Raw genomic sequence first — 20,028 nt, 5'->3', positions numbered from 1 at the left:
AAATCAGACAGCTCACTGATCACTTACCTCAACAGTGAACCCACAGCCTATGGACTCACTTTCAAGGACTCTATAACTCATGTTCTCAATGTTATTCAAAATTTATCCATTATTAGTTTTTCTTTTCATATTTGCACAATTTGTAAACTTTTGCACCTTGGTTGTTTGTCTGTCTTTGTGTATAGTTCTTCATTAATTCTATTCTGTTTCCTTGTATCTACTGTGAATGCCTACAAGAAAATGAATCTCAGGGTAGGATGCAGTGAGAGCAGAGTGGTAGTCTCATCATGTTTGCTGGTGCCTTACTACACAAATCAACTTCAATGAAGACCCCGCTTTTACCACACCATCTGTTCTTTCAAAATATAGTAATCACTACCAATGGAGCACTGCCTCTGTAGACGGCATGAAACTCAAGTATGATGGCCACACCCTGATCTGCTGGAGATTAGACTGAGTTTCAGTAATCTGATAAAAGCAGAACCAAACCTTTAAGGTCACTTTTGACCTCCAGGTCCACTTCTGAACCAACAGATTTCCCTACTAGAACTATTACACTAAAAACATATCATTATCAAAAAACAAATGTATGTAACACACCAACTTCTAATGTCCTAATCCATCAAACCTACAATCACAAACCATATATATTAAAACACTAACTATCTGACACTTCTAGAATGAATTTTGCCAGAAACTTATCCAGACAAACTCACCTCTTCAAAGTCAATGCTTTTCATTCATGCAAAGTACCAACCTACAATTTTGCCAGACAGCTGAAACTGCATTTTGCACAAAAGTCATTGAATAGGTTATGTGCAGCACTACATTGTGGGCCAAAGGGCCTGTACTATGCTGCAGTGTTCTAGTTCCATGTTCTAAAAGCATGCAACTGCAAGTCCAGGGGTACTGACTATGACCCAGAACCATCTGAATGCATGGCAGATATCAGCAAGTTCACATGAATGGCAAATGTGTTATTAAAAGACAAGTAAGGGGTTAAGAAACTGCAGATGCTGGAATCTGGAGAAGAGAAAGTGCTGGAAAAGCTGAAGCAACAGCTGTTCAGGCAAAGGGATGGCTGATGTCTTGCGTCCAGATACTGCAACAGGACAATGATAAGGAAAGGTTGGATGCAACTTCTCAACAGTTCCTGAACAAAATACAAATGAAGCAAACATCCATTGGTATTCTCAGTTGTTAAGATGTATCAACCTTGACTACTTTAACTCACTCATCATGAGACCAATCTACTTTAGTGGGCAGCACCGTCCCACCTGCTAAGCAGGAACCAATACCCCATGAAAATATGTGTGTAATATTAACAATTACAGAACAGGTTATAAATAAGACTACTCAAGCTTTATATGCAAAAAGTACATTGATAGACCTGCTTACTGAACCGATTCAAACACTGTAACGAATGACACAATTACTATTTTCATTGTGTCCCAATGAACAATCTTTCCTTATACATTGAATTCTACTAAATACTGAATCATTTCATACTGAATCATTTCATAAATAATTGCTATCTGAAGCGAAAAACTGAAAAAATACGCCTTGTTGCTGCTTCAGAGACCATTCAATCCAGCTGTGTTCAGAAGATTTAACACTTGATCATGCATACTCATGAGGCCAAGCTAAAGTACTGTACATAAGCAAGAATTTCATGTTATTAGCATGTCATAATGTAATAAAGTACAAAGTTTATGAACTTAATTGGCAGTCCCTGGTTTTCATATATACAGGGAAACAGTTATCTTGTCTAATAAGGGGTCAAGTGAATACGCCTATTCCCAAAGCAATGATACACACCCACTCCAAACCTCCTGCCAAAATGCAAACAGATTGGAGTCCTTGACAATTGCTATTCAAAGTAACTGGGTGAAAAACTTTCTTGCATTTCCTCTCTAATCCTTCTACTGATTCCTTCAAATTTATGCCACTCTACCAAGAGAAATAAGCAGTTTCCATGTACTCTATCTGAGCTCCCTAGTTTTATCCATCTCAATTAAGTCCCCTCTAAGTTCCTGTTACAAGCAATACAATTTGTGTTTATCCAAGCCTTCTTCATAGCCAAGAGTACTCTTGGCAAGAGAGTCATCGCAAAAAATGTTTATAATATCCTCCACTGTATGTCTATATGTGGACTTGCAATAATTATTAAATAAAGTTTATTTAAACACCATCACTTGTACTCCGGCTCTGTTCAACTGATTAGTATATAGGGAATTCTGATGAAGACTGGTCATCCATCATCAAATTTGGAATTAACTAGTTCAACTTATTTCACTATAATCACATTGACTTAGTTTTAAATAAGCCACAAACTTTACATGTAAAAAGTGAATCATAAATCACTACTAAAATTCTTTTGGAAAGTAATGGAATCTTTGTAATTGATATCAATTTGGATTTGACCACCATATTAAACAGCGTCCAAATCAGATCCACCAAATTAATGATTTGTGATTATTTCAGGCCATTTACATACAACTGAAAAAATTAGCACAGAATTTCCATCTTTCATTCAAGTCAGTGAGTTCTCAGTAAAATTGGTCACATTAGCATTCAAGCTCCTTTTTAGCTATATTCGAATTTATTCTGAGGATGGTCATTCTTGTAGGGGAATGGCTGATTCTCAGCTAGTGCCTCACTCCACGGTCCAAAACACTGAAACTTTTAGATCATAAGGCAAATTATCAGATACAAATCCTATTTGACACATTTGCCCTTTTCCATGAAGGGTACTAAACTGTAATCTTGAGCAGTAATTATCCCAATTTCTCTCTGCTCAAGATTACAACTTACAACCAGAACACTGAAACCAGATGAAGACAAGAAACCAGCCTTGTATCAGGTGACACAGCATCAAATAATCAATCCCCACTTACAAAGACAGGGAACATCAGCCTCAGCAACAGTGGGGAATTTATAATCACCCATAGTGATCTCCAAAACAAAGCTAGGGCAGGGGATGTTGTGAAACAAAATCATGGTTGCTTTTCCCAACTAATTTGGTGAGTCCTACATGAGCATTCTGAGATGGCAACATGGGTCGGCTACAACAGCACACCCCAAAAGTCCAAGTTCAAACCCAGGGTCCAAATGGACAGTGACCTACCACCTTCAACATAGAAGAAAAGAGATGCAAGACAAGGCCAGCTTAGATTTACACTTGGCAAACATGAGATCTGCAATTTCAACAGAAGATCACAACTGTCCTGAGCTGTTAGCTTTGGTAAGCAGATAAAGAACCACGTTAAGCTTGACCCAAATGCAATCAATCATGATTAAGGCTACAATATATAAAAACAAGCTAAGTAAGTCGTACAGTACAAAATGGATTAATAGAATAGTGGTTCCCAGCCTGGGATCCACAGACTACTTGCTTAATGGTGTTGGTCCATGGCAAAAAAAAAAGCTGTGAAGCCCCTGCATTAGAACAACCAGTTTCTGGATAAGGATTGGAACAAAAGCTGGAACCAGTTAACTTTCATTTTAAAATGTATTGCACAATGATCATGAAATTTGGGAGGGTTCTGGCTTTAGTTGATAGAATGGGAATAAAGCTGAGTGTCAGTCATATTGGTTTGTGCACTGCCCAAACAACCCTTAAAAGTTTAGTTATTGGGCTCTTGACCTCAAGATCTACCTGGTTGCACTTTATGGTTGCCTTGAATGCACTGTCTCTGTAGCTCTCAACACACTATTCTGCATTGTTATTGTTTTACCTCAAAACACTATGTAATGACTCGATCTGTATGAACAGTATCAAAACAAGTTTTTCACTGTATTCTGATACATGTGACAATAATAAGCCAATGCCAAAAGGATAGGTGGTTATCCAAACTATGGTGAGATCATCTTTAAGGAAGAATTCTTTTGTACTATGAGAAGAGAAGGCCACTTTAGATCTGATGCAATTAGGTCACTTAAACGAGATGGTGGCTTATATGTCTCATATTTCCATTTACCCACTTCATCTCCACATCCCTTTGCTGGGGGAAAAACCACATCAACTAATTGGAAAATGAATACAGCAGGCTAGAAATGTCATAGATATACACTTACATTTAGCAAAATAGTTTTAATTCCAGTAACCACATTCACCATCTCCATCACCGCAAAAGAGAAACTAATCAAAGTACTGAAATTTTTGTTTGCTACATTAATAAAACTACAAGTATCCTTGGCATTTCACTTCATCATGTAACAATTTCTGAATACTCACTTTCTAACTGTATGTTTGCACAAAGAAACAAGAAATGCACGTCAAGAATAGTCAAGTACGGTGACTCAAATAGGATGAAGCAGTTTTATATGAATGGGTATCCCTTTGCATATTTTGTTGAGTACACCTGCAAGGCATTCATAATGGTCAGTCAACAACTGCACCAAGTATTCTCCAGTATGGCTCAATTTAGTAAACTGATCTTAAGGAGTGTGTCAAGTCTCCCCTTCCCATTTTCAAACGTCTATATGGAAGTACATGGCAATAATATCTACCAAGGGGGACTGCGCTACAGACCATCAAAATATAATCCTGGAAAATACATTAAAGTATCTAAAAATGGTGCACGTGGATGAATACAAGCACATTTGCAGACCTGGAGGTTTTATATTAAAAGCGTAGCCCAGAGATCACAACTGCAATATGAAAACTCCGACAAAAATGTTGGCGAAGCCAACAGCTAAGAGCACGAAAAGGCTGGAATGTTCTCTTACAAAGTCAAACCCGGACCCCGCCCATTCACTGAAGAGTGCATAAAGTGAATTTGTGCATGTTGCGAAGTGCCCGGTCAGAGGAAAAGCCCGGTCGGTGCCGGCGATCGGCAGGTAACTCCTCCCGGGGCCGCTCTGAGGCAGCCAGATTTCGCTGCATTCCCCCTGACTCCAACTTCAATGGGGCGAGAGGAGGAGGAGGGCGGCGGAATTAAACCCGCACAAAATTCTTTGGGGCTGCGTTAAGTTTGCCGGGCAATAAAAAAAATATACAAAATAAATCAATGTCTAAAGCACCGAGCCGTCCTTATCATAAAGTCCAGTCACGTCCCGGCACACTAGGAAGAAAGGATGTCATAGATCAGAGGTAAGACTTGTCTTACATCAGGTAACCTCGTTCTAAAAGACCAAAATTTACTGCCTTGCAATGAAATAAAGAACAATTTGGTGATGGCAACAGTGATCTGAAGCCGAGATTTCGATCCCGAGCTTAAGTTGTGCCGACTCCATAACCCCTTGGCCAACACCCAGCCTCCCTCCACCATTTTGAATGAATACTCAGAGCCACATTCAACCTTTGTTTCCGTGCAATGCGGCAACAGCTTAGTTTTAGACATCTCCTTACAATAAATCTCAGGAGGTCAGAGGAAGCTTTGAGCTAGTCCTCGCCACTTTACATGGGGGGGGTGGTAGAAGGGTCTGACTCGGTGGTTAAACTAATGCAGCGCCAAGATTTGCGGAGATTTGCCATGGGGAGCTGAGGATGCCGCAAACACCCAACACCACGTTAAGACTGTCCGTTGCTCACCCTCTCTCTCGCCTGCCGCTCGGTGTCGAGCTCCCTCTGTAGCTGCTCAGCCTTTTCCTCTGCCACGTCCGCCTGCTGTTGCAAAAACTGGATTTTTCTCTTCACGGTATCAATCGTGGCCGAATTGCTACCAGACATGATTCTTGCTTTGCTTTTGACTTCGGCGAGGAATCGCGAGCGGAACTCGAAACGAAGTCTCCGGTACCAACAGAAGCCGGGCGAAACCTCCGGCAGCTAATGCGGAGGAACGAGTACTCGACTCCTGGCAGGTAACAAAAATCACCCAGCGCTTGTAATTCCACCAAGGGCGTAAACCGCCGGAAATTCCTGCGCAATGCTCTTAACCAGGCAGCCCTTTGGAGAGGAGGGACTGGGAGTTGAGTGCTTAGGATCCGGCTGCCGGACACCCGCCTCCTTAAGCGTCCCAGCGAAGAGCTGGAGGTGGAGAGAGGAAGCGCTCAAAATAAATGAGGTCATCCGAGGAGGTGGACATACGGCGCTGCTACAGGATTAAGTTAAACTAAAGGAAATACACTATCTCGTACCTTTCCCCGTTGATATTCAATCAACTTTTTAAAAGATTCCGTATTTTTGTGTGCATCGAAAGGAAATGTTTTGATCATCGTTTGGAGAACGAATTATAAAAACTTACAATAGTCAATGCGAAGGATTCTTCCACATCCCTCTCCCACCTCCATCCCCCTTTCCTACAAATATTTACTCTCATATGTAAATATAGTTAAAAAAACTCAAACTGCTTCGATCACATTTTCGAGTAATGTAACTGATTTTTCAAACCAAATCTGTTCGATCTATTCCGCAAGTCTGGTTATCTTAAAATCCGTTTACAGGCCTATCTTCAGTGAAGACAATTGTTTTAATTCACCGAGTTTTGCGTTAAGAATGGGTTGACCTGTTATCTTAAACCTCTCAGTTTACTTTGCTGGTACATTGTGAAATTATTTTCCCCTGTAGTTAAGAACAATGCTTGGTGGCCTTGTTGTTTATAATGGAGTTGATCTTTGATGCTGTTCTAAGCGAGAAGTCAGAGAAAAATAATCCTGTTCTGAAGTATTTATTCCGAAATACCTGTCGGAATATGTGTGCATGCTTATATAGTTCGGCCTCGAAATAAGCATCGTCACAGTACACAATATTAGCCACAAATCCAAATTGTGATATTTCTGCTTGCTTCACAAACTGTCCTACAGGGGGAGCACGTTAGAGGAATAGAAGTGTGGTTAAGTTATTGGAGATGACCCAGAGACACATATTCAAATCATAGTCTGTTGAATTTACACTTCTGTAATCATTTGATTTTTGTCTTTATAGTGATGACTACAAAACTACCTTAAAAGTTCATTTTGGTTTATAAATATCTTGCATTTATACTTGGTACATGTGTGATTCTTAATTTACTGCTGAAATCACCTTCTGCCAGCAGTTAGACCACCCCCCACCCCCCACCCCCGCCCAAAGAGAGACCAAGGAAAGCGAGGTTAGCCCTGCAAGTCCTCAACATTCAGATTTCCGAATGGTCCAGTAGCACCAACACTGACTGAAGATATGGCTACTAAAATTGTCTCTGGCATGTATTGAACAAAACAACACCAGGGAAGCACATATCTGACCTTCTTCTCACTAATTTCCCTGCCACAGATGTGTCCATTACAAAAATTGGTAGAAGTGACTACCACTGATCCTTCTGAGTACCACCTTCATATCAAGGATACCCATAATTTTCTTGTTTGACAATAGTGTTAAATAGGATAGACTTGGGATAGATTTATTAACTCAAAACTAACAAACCAGAAAGCACCATGTGGCAGCAGAAATATATAGTAGCACAAATTATAACCTCAACGTCTAACACTGTTCTAAAGATTTGCTAAGTATGCCAGCAGAAAAAGAATCTCAGGGTTGTAAGTGATGACATGTATGTTCTCTGATAATAACTTTTACTTTGATTTTGAGCATATCCCCTGCTCTTCCAAAAGAAACAGAACAGTGAGTGGATCCACCCTGGTTAGGAGCAGGGTGAAGGGAAGCACCAACAAAAGTCTTTGTATGTGTGTGTGTTCACATGTCCTCAAAGGAGCATAGGATAACTTAAGCTATGTGATCCCAGAACCACTGGATAGGTTGAAAGCCCTGGACTTCTACCAGATTTAGTTACGAATGGGAGGAAAAGGGTCCGGCAAAAAAAAAATCATCCTCAATAATGACAGGGCCCAGCATATGACTGTTGAAGATAAAACTGAAGCTTTCACAACCATATTCAGCCATAAGTGGCTAGTAGATGATCCATTTCAGCTTTCTCCTGAAATTTGTCACTGTCACAGAAGCCAATTTCCACTCACTCCAAATGGTATCCAGATGTAGCTAACTCCAGTGCTATATAAAAGGCTATGAGACCAATAAGGCCTGGCTGTACCAATGAAGATAGGGCCAGTTGGTTCCAGACTTCATCAAACCCCTTGGATGAAACATGAAGCAAAGAGCTGAGGTAAGGGTAATCTGATTGCTTTTGTTTTATTTTATAAATGACCTGGATGAGGAAGTGGAGGGATGGGTTAGTAAATTTGCTGATGACACAAAGGTTGGGGATGTTGTGGATAGTGTGGAGGGCTGTCAGAGGTTACAGCGGGACATTGATAGGATGCAAAACTGGGCTGAGAAGTGACAGATGGAGTTCAACCCAGATAAGTGTGAGGTGGTTCATTTTGGTAGGTCAAATATGATGGAAGAATATAGTATTAATGGTAAGACTCTTGGCAGTGTGGAGATCAGAGGGATCTTGGGGTACTAGTCCATAGGACACTAAAGCTGCTGTGCAGGTTGACTCTATGGTTAAGAAGGCATACGGTGCATAGGCCTTCATCAATCGTGGGATTGAGTTTAAGAGCTGAGAGGTAATGTTGCAGCTATATGATCCTGGTCAGACTCCACTTGGAGTACTGTGCTCAGTTCTGGTCACCTCACTACAGGAAGAACATGGAAACCATAGACAGGGAGCAGAGGAGATTTACAAGGATGTTGCCTGGATTGGGGAGCATGCCTTATGAGAATAGGTCGAGTGAACTTGGCCTTTTCTCCTTGGAGCGAAAGAGGAAGAGAAGTGACCTGATAGAGGTGTATAAGATGATGAGTGGCATTGATAGTGCGGATAGTCAAGAGGCTTATTCTCAGGGCTGAAATGGCTGGCACGAGAGGGCACAGATTTAAGCTGCTTGGAAGTAGGTACAGAGGAGTTTCAGGGGTAAGTTTTTTACTCAGAGAGTGGTGAGTGCGTGGAATGGGCTGCCGGCGGCGGTGGTGGAGGCAAATATGATAGGGTCTTTTAAGAGACTCCTGGATAGGTACATGGAGCTCAGAAAAATAGAGGGCTACGGGTAACCCCCAAGGTAAGGACATGCTCGGCACAGCTTTGTGGGCCAAAGGACCTGAATTGTGCTGTACGTTTTTTCTATGATATCAAAGTAGCTTTGTGTGTCATTAATGAGTAAGATAAAACTGAAGCCACTGGGGAAAATATTCAATAACCTTTCTTTATTCATAAAGAAAGACGGCTTTGATTATTTAAAGCCAATCCCACCAGCCACAGGACCTCACTACAGACATTCCTCAGTTCCAAGCTTGTCCATCTTCAAATGGCAGGTCAGTGACTTTCATTCCAATATTAGGTTTAAGGAAATACTTGCTGTTAGTTGCATGATGTTCAATTCATTTTGCAACTCTCAGCAAATGACTGAGTCCGTGCCTGCATTTTATAAAACCTAGATAATACTCAGGGTATTCATACCACGAAAGTCCAGGCAATGATCATCTCCAATGAGGGAGAATCTAATTGCCCACCCTTGATATTCAATGGCATTATCATTGTGGGGGATAATATTTACCAAATTTCAACCGGACCAGCCGAAGATGTAGGTCAGAGGCTGTATATTCCAAAGTGAGTAGCTTGCTTGCTGACACCCCAGAGTCTTCCCATTATCTACAATCTGATGGAATACACTCTACTTGCTTGGATGAGTTCAGGCCCAACACTCCAAAGAAGCTTAACATAATTCAGGAAGTAGTAGTCTGCTTGCTTAGCACCCCATATACAACCCTAAATAAGCCTGAACTATAAAAAGTGCTGTGGTTAGAGTGTGTATCATCTACAAAATGCTCATCTAGATACTCTGACAGAACCTACAAAACTTATAGCTTCTAGCCCCAAGATAATAAAAGGAACAGCAGATGCTTGGGGAGACTATCAACTGTAGGTTCCACTTTAGATTGCACATATACTGGCTTAGAACTTTATCGCCAATCCTTCATCATTAGATTATCTAAATCCTGGAATACCTTAGCTAACCCTATTATTGGAATATCTACATGAAGTAGATTCTGGAAGGCTATTAGGATGAGCTGACCTTGTCAGCGGCAACAATTTCCTTAATGAATAAATCACAGACTGCACACACATTGAAGAACGTCATGGGTGACTATGGAGTGACATTCCAGCATGAATTAGAACTCTGCATGTGAAGAGTCAGCATGAGAAGTACAAAACACATGACATTGAACACTAATTGTTTTACTTACTACTTGCGTAAGTGCAATCACAAAGAAGGCACAGCAGTGCCTCTACTTTCTTAGAAGTTTACACAGATTCAGCACGTCATCCAAAACTTTGAGAGACTTCGATAGATACACAGTGGAGAGCATCCTGACCCTGGCTGCATCACGGTTTGGTATGGAAACACCAATGCCCAAGAATGGAAAAGCCTACAAAAAAAAAGTGGTGGATATGGCCAACCATTACATGGAAAGTCCTCCCCACCACTGAGCAGATTGACAAGTGCGCTGCCACAAAAAGTAGCATCCATTGTCAAGGACCCTCACCATGCAGGCCACGCTCTCTTATCGCTGCCGCCACCGGGGAAAAGCTACAGGGAGCTTAGTTCCCCCTCCACCAAGTTCAGGAACCATTATCGCCCTTCAACCATCAGGCTCCTGAACCTGCGTGGATAACTCTGAACTGATTCCACAACCCTTCTAGTCACTCTCAAGGACTCTACAAAACATGTTCTCAATACTATCTGTTTAATTTATTTATTTTTATTTGCACATTGTTTGTTTGTCAGTCTTTGTGCGTAGTTGTCCATTGATTCTATTGTATTTCTTTTGCTCTACTGTGAATGCCTACAAGAAAATTAATCTCAGGGTAGTATATGGTGTTATATATGTACCTTGATAATAAATGTACTTTGAACTTTGAACTTGTACTTCTTTTGAACCATAACTACGTGCAGGTTTCACTTAATTTGTTGTTCAGCTGAAAGCTTGACAAAGAACATGCACCACTGAGTTAAAGAAAAGCAACAATTATCACTGATAGAGCATTTAAAGTGCTTCAAACACATGAGGAAAATATGGATTTTCAGATGAAGAAAATGTGTGGAATAGTAACCAAACAGCTGTTTAAACATTTTGAGTTATGTGTAGTTTTAAAGGGTTTGGCCAAACTGAGGGTTTAGACAAGGAAATGCAGAAGTTTGGAAGAGGGTATAGGTTAATTTGTGAGTTGAGTCAGTACTAAGGAAGGCAAATACAATGTTAACATTTCAAGAGGACTGGAATATAAGAGCAAGAATGTAATGCTGAAGCATTATAAGGTATTTGCCTAACTGCATTTGAAGTATTGTGGGCAGTTTTGGGCCCCTTATCTAAGAAAAGATGTGCTGATATTGTAAAGGGTCCAGAGAAGGTTCACGGAAATGATTCTGAGGATGAAAGAGCTTACGTACAAGGAGCGTTTCATGGCTCTGTGCCTGTACTCACTGGAGTTTAGAAGAATGAAGGGGAGATGCCACTGAAACCTATTGAATATTAAAAGGTCTAAATAGAGTGGATGTGGAACGGATGGTTCCTATTGTGGGTGGGTCTAACACCAGATGGCACAGCCTCAGAATGGAGGAGTGTCCACTTAGAACTGAGATGAGGAATTTCTTTAGCTGGACAGTGGTGAACCTGTGGAATTAATTTCTATGGATGGTTGTGGAGGCCGAGTGATTGAGTATATTTAAAGTGGAGGTTGATCGGTTCTTGATTAGTCAGGGCGTCAAAGGTTAAAGACAGAAGGCAGAAGAATAGGGTTGAGAGAGATAATAAATTAGTCATAATGGAACGGCAGAGCAGACTTGATGGGTGACCGGCCTAATTCTGCTCCCATGTCTTATGGTCTTATAGCTGGTAGATAGGATGGAAAACAAAAGATGCGTAATGGGATGGAATTAGACAAACAGAAAGTGGTTGTAAACATCAGTAAAGCTGAATTCAAAGTCAGAAACTATCACGACACTGACTGTATGTTGTATTTGCAAATTATTTATGATTTGCATGAAGGAGAGTGGTGTCAGTGATGAGGGTATAAAGTTAGCTGGAATCGAGGTTGGCAGTTCTGTTTTTTCTTATTTTAGCTATGATTCGTCCAAAAATAGATGTCTGAAAAAGTCTAATAGCACATAAGCAAAAGAAGAGTTAGAGAAAGCCAGCTGTGGGAACAGAAAGCAAAGATTTGAAGACATTTGTTCAGTTGGAGAAAACAAGATCAAAGTATGCAGAACCATGATGGCATAAAACACAATGGGACACAGATGTGGGCACCAACATACAAGGTGCGACTAGAGGAAGTTTCATTTTCAAAAGAAATAGCACTGGCAAAATCATCTTAGCTTTCAGTTGTGCTTCGGGGAAATTTATTCAAATATGTTCTACATTAATGCAAAGTACGTTATCACTGTGTCTTACTTTTCCAATTAAATAGCTTGCTAGGGCAACTTCAAAAGCAATGCCTATCCATAACTTGCCAGATTTATTAAATTCATTTAATAATTAATATGAGTTGTGTTTTTTTATTAGTGGTTTAATATCATATCCCTTTACTGAGTTTGGGTCAAGTAGGCCTTTGGGAAATTTGTCAATATGGATGGATGACTTAGAGTCTTACTTTGGTGGACGAAAGTCAGTGAAGATCATCATGATGGATGAAAAGTCAATGGATGCTGGCAGCAGAACTCTATTTGTGGTGAAGCTTATTATTATTATATATACTTAAAGGTTAAAGATTGTTTAATGTCATCCACAAATGTAAAGAAGAATGAAATAATTGATACAGCACAGTGACAGCCCTTCTCACTCAGTGAGCCGGGGCCACCCAGTTCACCCATGTGACCAATTAACCTATGAACCCAAACAACAGGAATTCTGCAGATGCTGGAAATTCAAGCAACACACATCAAAGTTGCTGGTGAACGCAGCAGGCCAAGCAGCATCTCTAGGAAGAGGTGCAGTCGACGTTTCAGGCCGAGACCCTTCGTCAGGACTTATGAACCCATATGTTTCTGTGGGGCGGCAAGGTAGCATTGTGGCTAGCAGAACACTATTACAGTAGCAGGCACCTGGGTTCAATTCCGCTGCTGTCTGTGATGAGTTTGTACGTTCTCCCCACAGCCACGTGGGCTTCTTTGGGTTGCTCCAGTTTTCTCCCGCATTCCAAAGTTTACAAGAACAAATAGCAGGAGTTACTAGAAGGTGATCATCAAGAGGCTGAATCTTTCCCTTTAACCCAAAATCAATTGTTGCTACATTGGTTAAATTCAGTAAAGTCAAGAGCAATTTCTTTGGAACTGTATGTAATGTAGGACTGCAATTCACCAGAAATGCAACAAATGAAAACTATGATTCGATGACTAAATTATAATAATAATAATAATAGAAGAAAATGAAATACTGATGTAGAGATTTATGTATATCAGCAGCTTTCTTTTTTACGGTTATCCATGAGAACCCAAAGCAATTTGGAGAAGAAACAGCCTGACTCAAATGTTCATGCACGATGAAATACTCTCCACTTATCTGGATGAGTTCAGGCCCAACAGTATAAGGAGGCTTGACAACATCTTTAAAAGGATTCTTCTGTTACAGCACTCCTTTTTAACTTCCTTTGCCAAATTAATTATACTAAGTCACTCAGAGGAGTGCATGGTAACCAGTAAAAAAACCTGTTCATCCACTTTGCCTTATATCTTTGAGGAATTTGATGCCATAAATCCAAGACTTGAGTCCCTTTCCTACGCCCAAGGCACAGGAGCCGTTCTGCTGCGTTCCCAGAGAAGCTTTTAATAATGGCCTGGTGTGATTGCTAAGACTATCCTTATGCAATGGGCCACCCAGGGCCACTCTCAGTGAGATCAGTGTATAATCAGTTTCATGAGCTTCTTCTGCAATGAAAAAAAAAACACAAATTTAGCATTACTGAGAGCACTATATTGAAAAGTTCAAGAAGGAAGAGCAAACATGTACCTGAAACAATTTTTCATTCTTTCACTGAAATGGCACATTTGAGTGATGGAAGATACTGAGACTGGAAGTGAGATTGTATTATAAAGATCGTCATTCGTGGAACAATAAGGGCAGGCTGTATACTACGTACTGTTGTATCATATCTCAGAAATTTACTAAGGTGCTTCAAGCAATACTTATTTTGGAGTGCTGCATGTTGTCATTTAAATAAACAATGTCTCTCACAGCAATGTAATAAAAAAGAATCAGGTTTAATATCACCAGAATATGTTGCGAAATTTGATAAATTTTAAGTTGTTTCAGATTCGGATTCATTTATGACCCGGACAATGAAACATACAGTGACGCTCACAACACACTGGAGGAACTCAGCAGGTCAGGCAGCATCCACGGAACCCTTGGCCCAAAACGTTGACTCATCGTTTCCATGGATGCTGCCCGACCTGCTGAGTTCCTCCAGCATGTTGTGAGTGTTGCTTTGACCCCAGCATCTGCAGATTATTTTGTGTTTAATAAACATACATTGAAATGTGTAATTTACGTTAACAAAAAAACACACCCAAGAATGAGCAGGTGTCACCACACTTTCTGGTGCCAATATAGCATGCCCACAATATTCAGCAAAAGAAGCCCATTTCACAATTTCATACATAAACTGGCCTCCAACCTTAGGACAGGCTGCCTCTGGGCCTGCAGTCTCGGCTCCTGTAACGTGAAATAAGTCTGTTTCGAGGATTCAGCACAATGAGGGAGAAAGAACACCAGAGTTGCTACAGGGTATATACTTAAAGTGTGTATATATATACACACACACGCACACACGCACACACATATTATATATATATATATATATATATAAATTTGATTCAGAATTTAGTGTTTTGTTTGGGAGATTAATCAAATACAAGCATGGAGAATGGGTTTAATTAGTAGAGGATTACAGAGGACATGTGGAAAGTCTATTCACCCAGGAGATGGAACTCACCATTGAAAATCTGGTTAAGGCATAAAACCTTACCCCAATTAAATAGCGATAGGAATTGCCAATGAAGCACCTCAACCCGCAGGGCTACAGATCGAGTGCTGAAAGGTGGGAATAGTTTCATCTGGTTTTTCCAACAATGGTCCAACAGCCTCCTTCCATGTCATAGATGTGCTATTATTCTATTCTAGTCAACTCCTGAGAGAGAAAATGCATGGATTAGGATTTCGGCACCACATGAATTGAAGGAGGGTGCCAATCAGGCAGTGATGGATGTATTGAAATAGGTAGTTTTGGTGATTGAATGAGTAGAACAGGAGGTTCATCTTAGGTTCAGACATGTTTAGGGTAAAGATACGTTTGTAGTTCAACTTAGCTTTAAATTTACCAGTGGATTCAAAGATTCAAAGTACATTTATCACAGTATGTATACAGTATATACATCATTGAGAATTGTCCTCCTGCAGGCAGCCACAAAACAAAGAAACACCATGTAACCCATTCAAAGAAAACATCAAACATCCAACGTACAAACAAAGAACAAATCACGCAAATGGCAAAATACAAGTGAATTACACACAGAATATTAAACATCAAACCACAGAGTCCTTGAAACAGTTTAGGAATGTTTAGTTCAGTTCAGTTTAGTGCTGCGTCGTTCATTAATTGCAGGCTGCACAGCCAATCTGCATTGAAGTGCCCTGGTCAAAATTGTGCAAAATAACAATGATAGGTGTAGCCAGAAACCAGAAACACATAGAACATGAACTACATGTCCTCTAAAATGAGTCGCATATTGTGCCCGGGTAATGGAGTATGTGATAGGAACCAAAAAAATTTTAATGAAGGGATAAAATTAATTTGGGGGTCTGGGGTTGGAGGATCTAAATAGAATAATTGAGGAGGATCCATTTGTCTTAGAAAATGGTTGCAAGCCAAGAAGCAAAGAATAGAGGGCAGAAGAGAAAAAAAGCTTGCCAGCCACAGATTGACAGGGATTTTTCTAAAGGCTGGTTGGAAGAAATTTCTACTGACATTAGGGAAATAACATGAAAAATCAGAGACACATGAGGGTCCAAGAAGAGTGGGCGTGAGAGAGCTAAGTGTTATCATATACACAAGGAACTTGCATCGTGGTCTCTCTTCCCGCTGTTACAGACATTTACACCACACGCTGCACCTGCAAAGCTAACAGTATTGTGAAGGACCCCACGCACCCCTCACACAAACTCTTCTCCCTCCTGCCATCCGGCAAAAGGTGCCAAAGCATTCGGGCTCTCACGACCAGACTGTGCAACAGTTTCTTCCCCCAAGGCATCAGACTCCTTAATACCCAGAGTCCAGACTGACATCTACATCATTTATTATTATATTGTAATTTGTCCTCTACTGTGCCTATTGTCTTGTTTATTAATTATTGTACTGCCCTGCACTGTTTTGTGCACTTTATGTAGTCCTGTGTAGGTCTGTAGTCTAGTGTAGATTTTGTGTTGTTTTACGTAGTCTAGTGTAGCCTTGCGTTGTCTCACTTAGTCTAGTGTAGTTTTGTGTTGTTTCATGTAGCACCATGGTCCTGGAGGAACGTTGTTTCATTTTTACTGTGTACTGTACCAGCAGTTTATGGTCGAAATGCCAGTAAACTTGACTTGACTTGACTTGGGTGATGTTCCTGAAGGGCTACCTGTGGCTGAGAAACAAGTTTAGATCCTTGGAGTCTTCAAAATTCATGTTGTAGAGGGAGAAAAAAAATTGCAGAGAGAGTAAAGAAAAACGAGTGATGGTAAATATGGAACAAGGAAGAGACAGTTCCAATCTATTGAACTGGTGTTTAAAAGAATGAGGGTTGGTTTTATTGAAACATCTTAGTTCCTAAGGGGCCATGACAAGGTAGCTGTTGATATGTGCTCAAAAATGGGAGTCTTAAACAAGGGAACATAGGTACAAGGTGGTCATGTAAACATTAGGAAAGTGGAAGCCTTTCTTCTTACACAACATGGTGAATCCCTGCAATTTCTTAACCAGGAGGGTTATGGAGACTAGATTAGTGGAGGTATTCAAAGAAGAGATAGATTTTTTTTGAATGATTTGGGTATTGAGACTTACAGGAAATTTACAAAGAACAGGATTTGAAGTCTGGGGCTGATCAACTGTTATGATATTTAATGGCAGGGTATGTATGTGGAGCCAGGTAGCTGGCTGTTAACTCTATTTCTTTCACATTTTTGTGAATTATGGAGGAAAGGCAATGGAGAAGGATGGTGAGATCAACTGGTTTGGAGAATGAGGTGGGATAATCATGTTATCAAACAATTTTATGTAACTGGTGGGAGGGGAAATAAGATTGGAACTGTTAAAAAGATGAGCACATATTTCGTCAATGACAACATATTGAAGGGGGGTAGGAAATGTCGACTCAGACCATGAGAGGCCTGCATTGGGCATTTTCATGCCTTAAAAGGCGCAGATTGGAAGTCTGTGTGGGGCGCCACTCCTCGCACAAACTAGAGCAGTGTGTGATCAAGTGCCTTGCTCAAGGGCACAAACACGCTGCCACAGCTGAGGCTTGAACTAGCAACCTCGAGGTAACAAGACAAACGCCTTAACCACTTGGCCACATACCCAACACAGTTGAAATGATTCTAGTCAAAGATAGAGTTTGATTAAGAGTTTGGCAAAGCTCACAGTTCTAAAGATAGTCAAAAAGCTTTGGAGGCAAGGAAAAAAATAACAAAATTGGCTAAAATAGGAGGGAGATACAGAAGGTGGAAGTCAGACAATTTGGTGGAAATATATTGAGTTTGAAGGTGGCAAGTCCCCGTAAAGAAATGACATTAAGTGATGAATAGTAGGGAAAAAATGGAAACATGGCTGGAGCAGCAGGGTAAGTCAGGGAACACTGAATGGATGGCTTCTGTCTTGACACCAAAAAAAAATCCATGAAGTTCTTTTCATTAGGAATGATAGAAGAGACACAGGAGGATGGTTCCAGTAGATATGACAGAAAAGAGAGGTCAAAAGTTATATTTACATCCACTTTTGAAAAGAGAACTGTTTCAGCAAAGGAAGGCAAACCTAATAATCTTTCTATGTTTTTCAAACAGATCTTGCCGGGGATGGTTCTTTTATTCTCCATCGCAGATATTCAAATCTGTACTTGCAGCCTGTCCCTCGAACTGGTTGTTGGTCACTGATGCAAGTGACTTATTTCACTGACTGTTTCAATGTACAAGTAACAAATAAAGCTAATCTTCCATCTAATGGGGCAGAAATAGGGGCCTTAACAGGGGAAATGAGCAGGATAAAGAGATTTTGAATGAAGTCAAGGGCATCAGAGAAAGAGGATATTGTGTAATTGAGCAAAAATGTCATTATGAATAGCCAATCTATAAATTTGCAGCTTGGATGAACATTATGGGGTGATTTGAGACTTCTACTATAATTATCAGAATAAGGCATGCTTCTTCCAAATGTTGAACTCCAGATATAAAACATCTTACCCTCTCCATTCACTCCATTATTTTAGACTAAAACAATCCAAAATCAATACTACTTCCATCATTTAATGTTGTAATTTTTATAATCTTGCACATAGCAACTTCTTACAAATTTTGTCTATCAATTTTCCACACATTAGAAGTTAAAGTTCAAAGTATATATGTTACCATATACTACCATCAGAACCATTTTCTTGCAGACATTTATAAGAATAATAAAATACAATGGAATCTATGAAAAAACATATACAAAGAATGGCAAGCAACCAAAAAATACTGGACTTGTAAAGTCTATCCTGATGTCAAGAACATAAATCAAAAATTCTCATGGAGATATCCATCAATGGAAATGATTTAAAAATTGCTCCCATCACCTCTTCAGTGTTGGTTGACTTTCGGTTGGAAATGGAGTACTGTACTGTACTGTACTGTAGTTAATTTTACACCCAGGATCTCAGAGCAACAGCACTACCAACTTAAATATCTACAATGTCTTAAAGATTATCAAGTAAAAAACCATGCCAAGATGCATATTGTAGCGGGCATGAGGGAACACACATTAAATTAAAGAAAAACTGAAATTTATGGCAGGGCTATGTGGCAGCATTGTACGGTGTGGGCGAAGATTGGGAGGTGCATGAGGGGAGACTAAGAGTGAAGTGACAGGGAAACCAATTGGATGGTCCTATAATTACATGTAGTAACAAAGAAGACCACAGACTCCTTTGTTACTAGAGCTGAAGGACAAGTAAGTGAGCTTTAAGAAGTTCAATAAAATGCCTCTGTGAATGAAGGAAATAATAGAAGTGATTTAATTTCTTTGTGTGTGTAGCAAAACCATAAATAATATAAACAGATTTGATATCTCACTGTATACGGTATACTGAGATTCATGAAAATATTAGTGTGAAGTTAGCAACAGCAAATTAATTAAATAGACTGAGTTATAAAATGGTTCCCATTTTGTAAGCAGCTTGCATTAATTCAGTTGTATGGACTCTTGGCCAAGTCATTGGATATTAATCAGGACTTTATTTTTAGCATGCCAGTGGAAACAATGGAAATTCCAGAAAAGTTTAACTGGTTCAGCATTGGAGCTTGAGATTCTCATTTAACATCTGATTATTTAGTGATATTATGAATGATTTATTTTTTAGCTTTTGTGGAGTTGCATGTTTGCTTCTGCATAAACTATATCCCTCTCTATCAGACTGCCTAAAGTTGCTTTTACAAATGGCTCTTATCCGCCTTATCTCATCATTCCAATGCATAAATTATGTGTTAGCAGCTTACAAAAAAATTTGCAATGTGCTCTTTTGAACCAATAAATTACAATTATTAAATCTGGTCCTATAAACTGTGGTGCCAATTAGGAAAAGTGGTCAATCCATGACTATCAGGAGGATAAACATTAAATTAAAGGGAAAAGGCTTACAATGTTGCTAAAAAAAAAAAACAATAAGGCTGAGGATTGGGAAACTTTTAGAATTCAGCAAAGAAGACCCAAGGTATTAATAAGGAAAAAGAAAGCAGAAAATGAGCCCAGGCTAACTGAAGCATATAAGTTGAGTTTCTAAAGACATATGAAAAGAAAATTATAAACAAATGTTAATGTGAGTTCCCTACAGACAGAGACAGGAGAAATTATAGTGGGAATAAGGAAA

The 20,028-nt window shown here is 39.8% G+C and overlaps 1 protein-coding gene across 4 annotated transcripts in view; it reads right to left on the bottom strand.

Moving 5' to 3' along the window:
- The window catches only part of LOC134343904 (tropomyosin alpha-4 chain-like), a 94,164-nt gene that overhangs the window by 49,963 nt on the left and 24,173 nt on the right, over positions 1 to 20,028 (bottom strand). Inside the window, exon 1 of one of the 4 annotated variants that reach the window (XM_063042813.1) lies at positions 5,537 to 5,929. The exons of 2 other annotated variants lie outside the window; for them this stretch is intronic. In XM_063042813.1, coding sequence (XP_062898883.1) covers positions 5,537 to 5,674 — 138 coding nt within the window. In that variant the 5' untranslated portion in view covers positions 5,675 to 5,929. Of the gene's footprint in view, positions 1 to 5,536; positions 5,930 to 20,028 lie in introns of those variants that run through there. One more of the 4 variants, XM_063042812.1, reaches the window with a different exon arrangement.

Source organism: Mobula hypostoma, chromosome 3 (assembly GCF_963921235.1).
Source record: "Mobula hypostoma chromosome 3, sMobHyp1.1, whole genome shotgun sequence".
NCBI classification, from domain to species: Eukaryota; Metazoa; Chordata; class Chondrichthyes; order Myliobatiformes; family Myliobatidae; genus Mobula; species Mobula hypostoma.
This window is presented reverse-complemented; position numbering and strand designations above follow the sequence as displayed.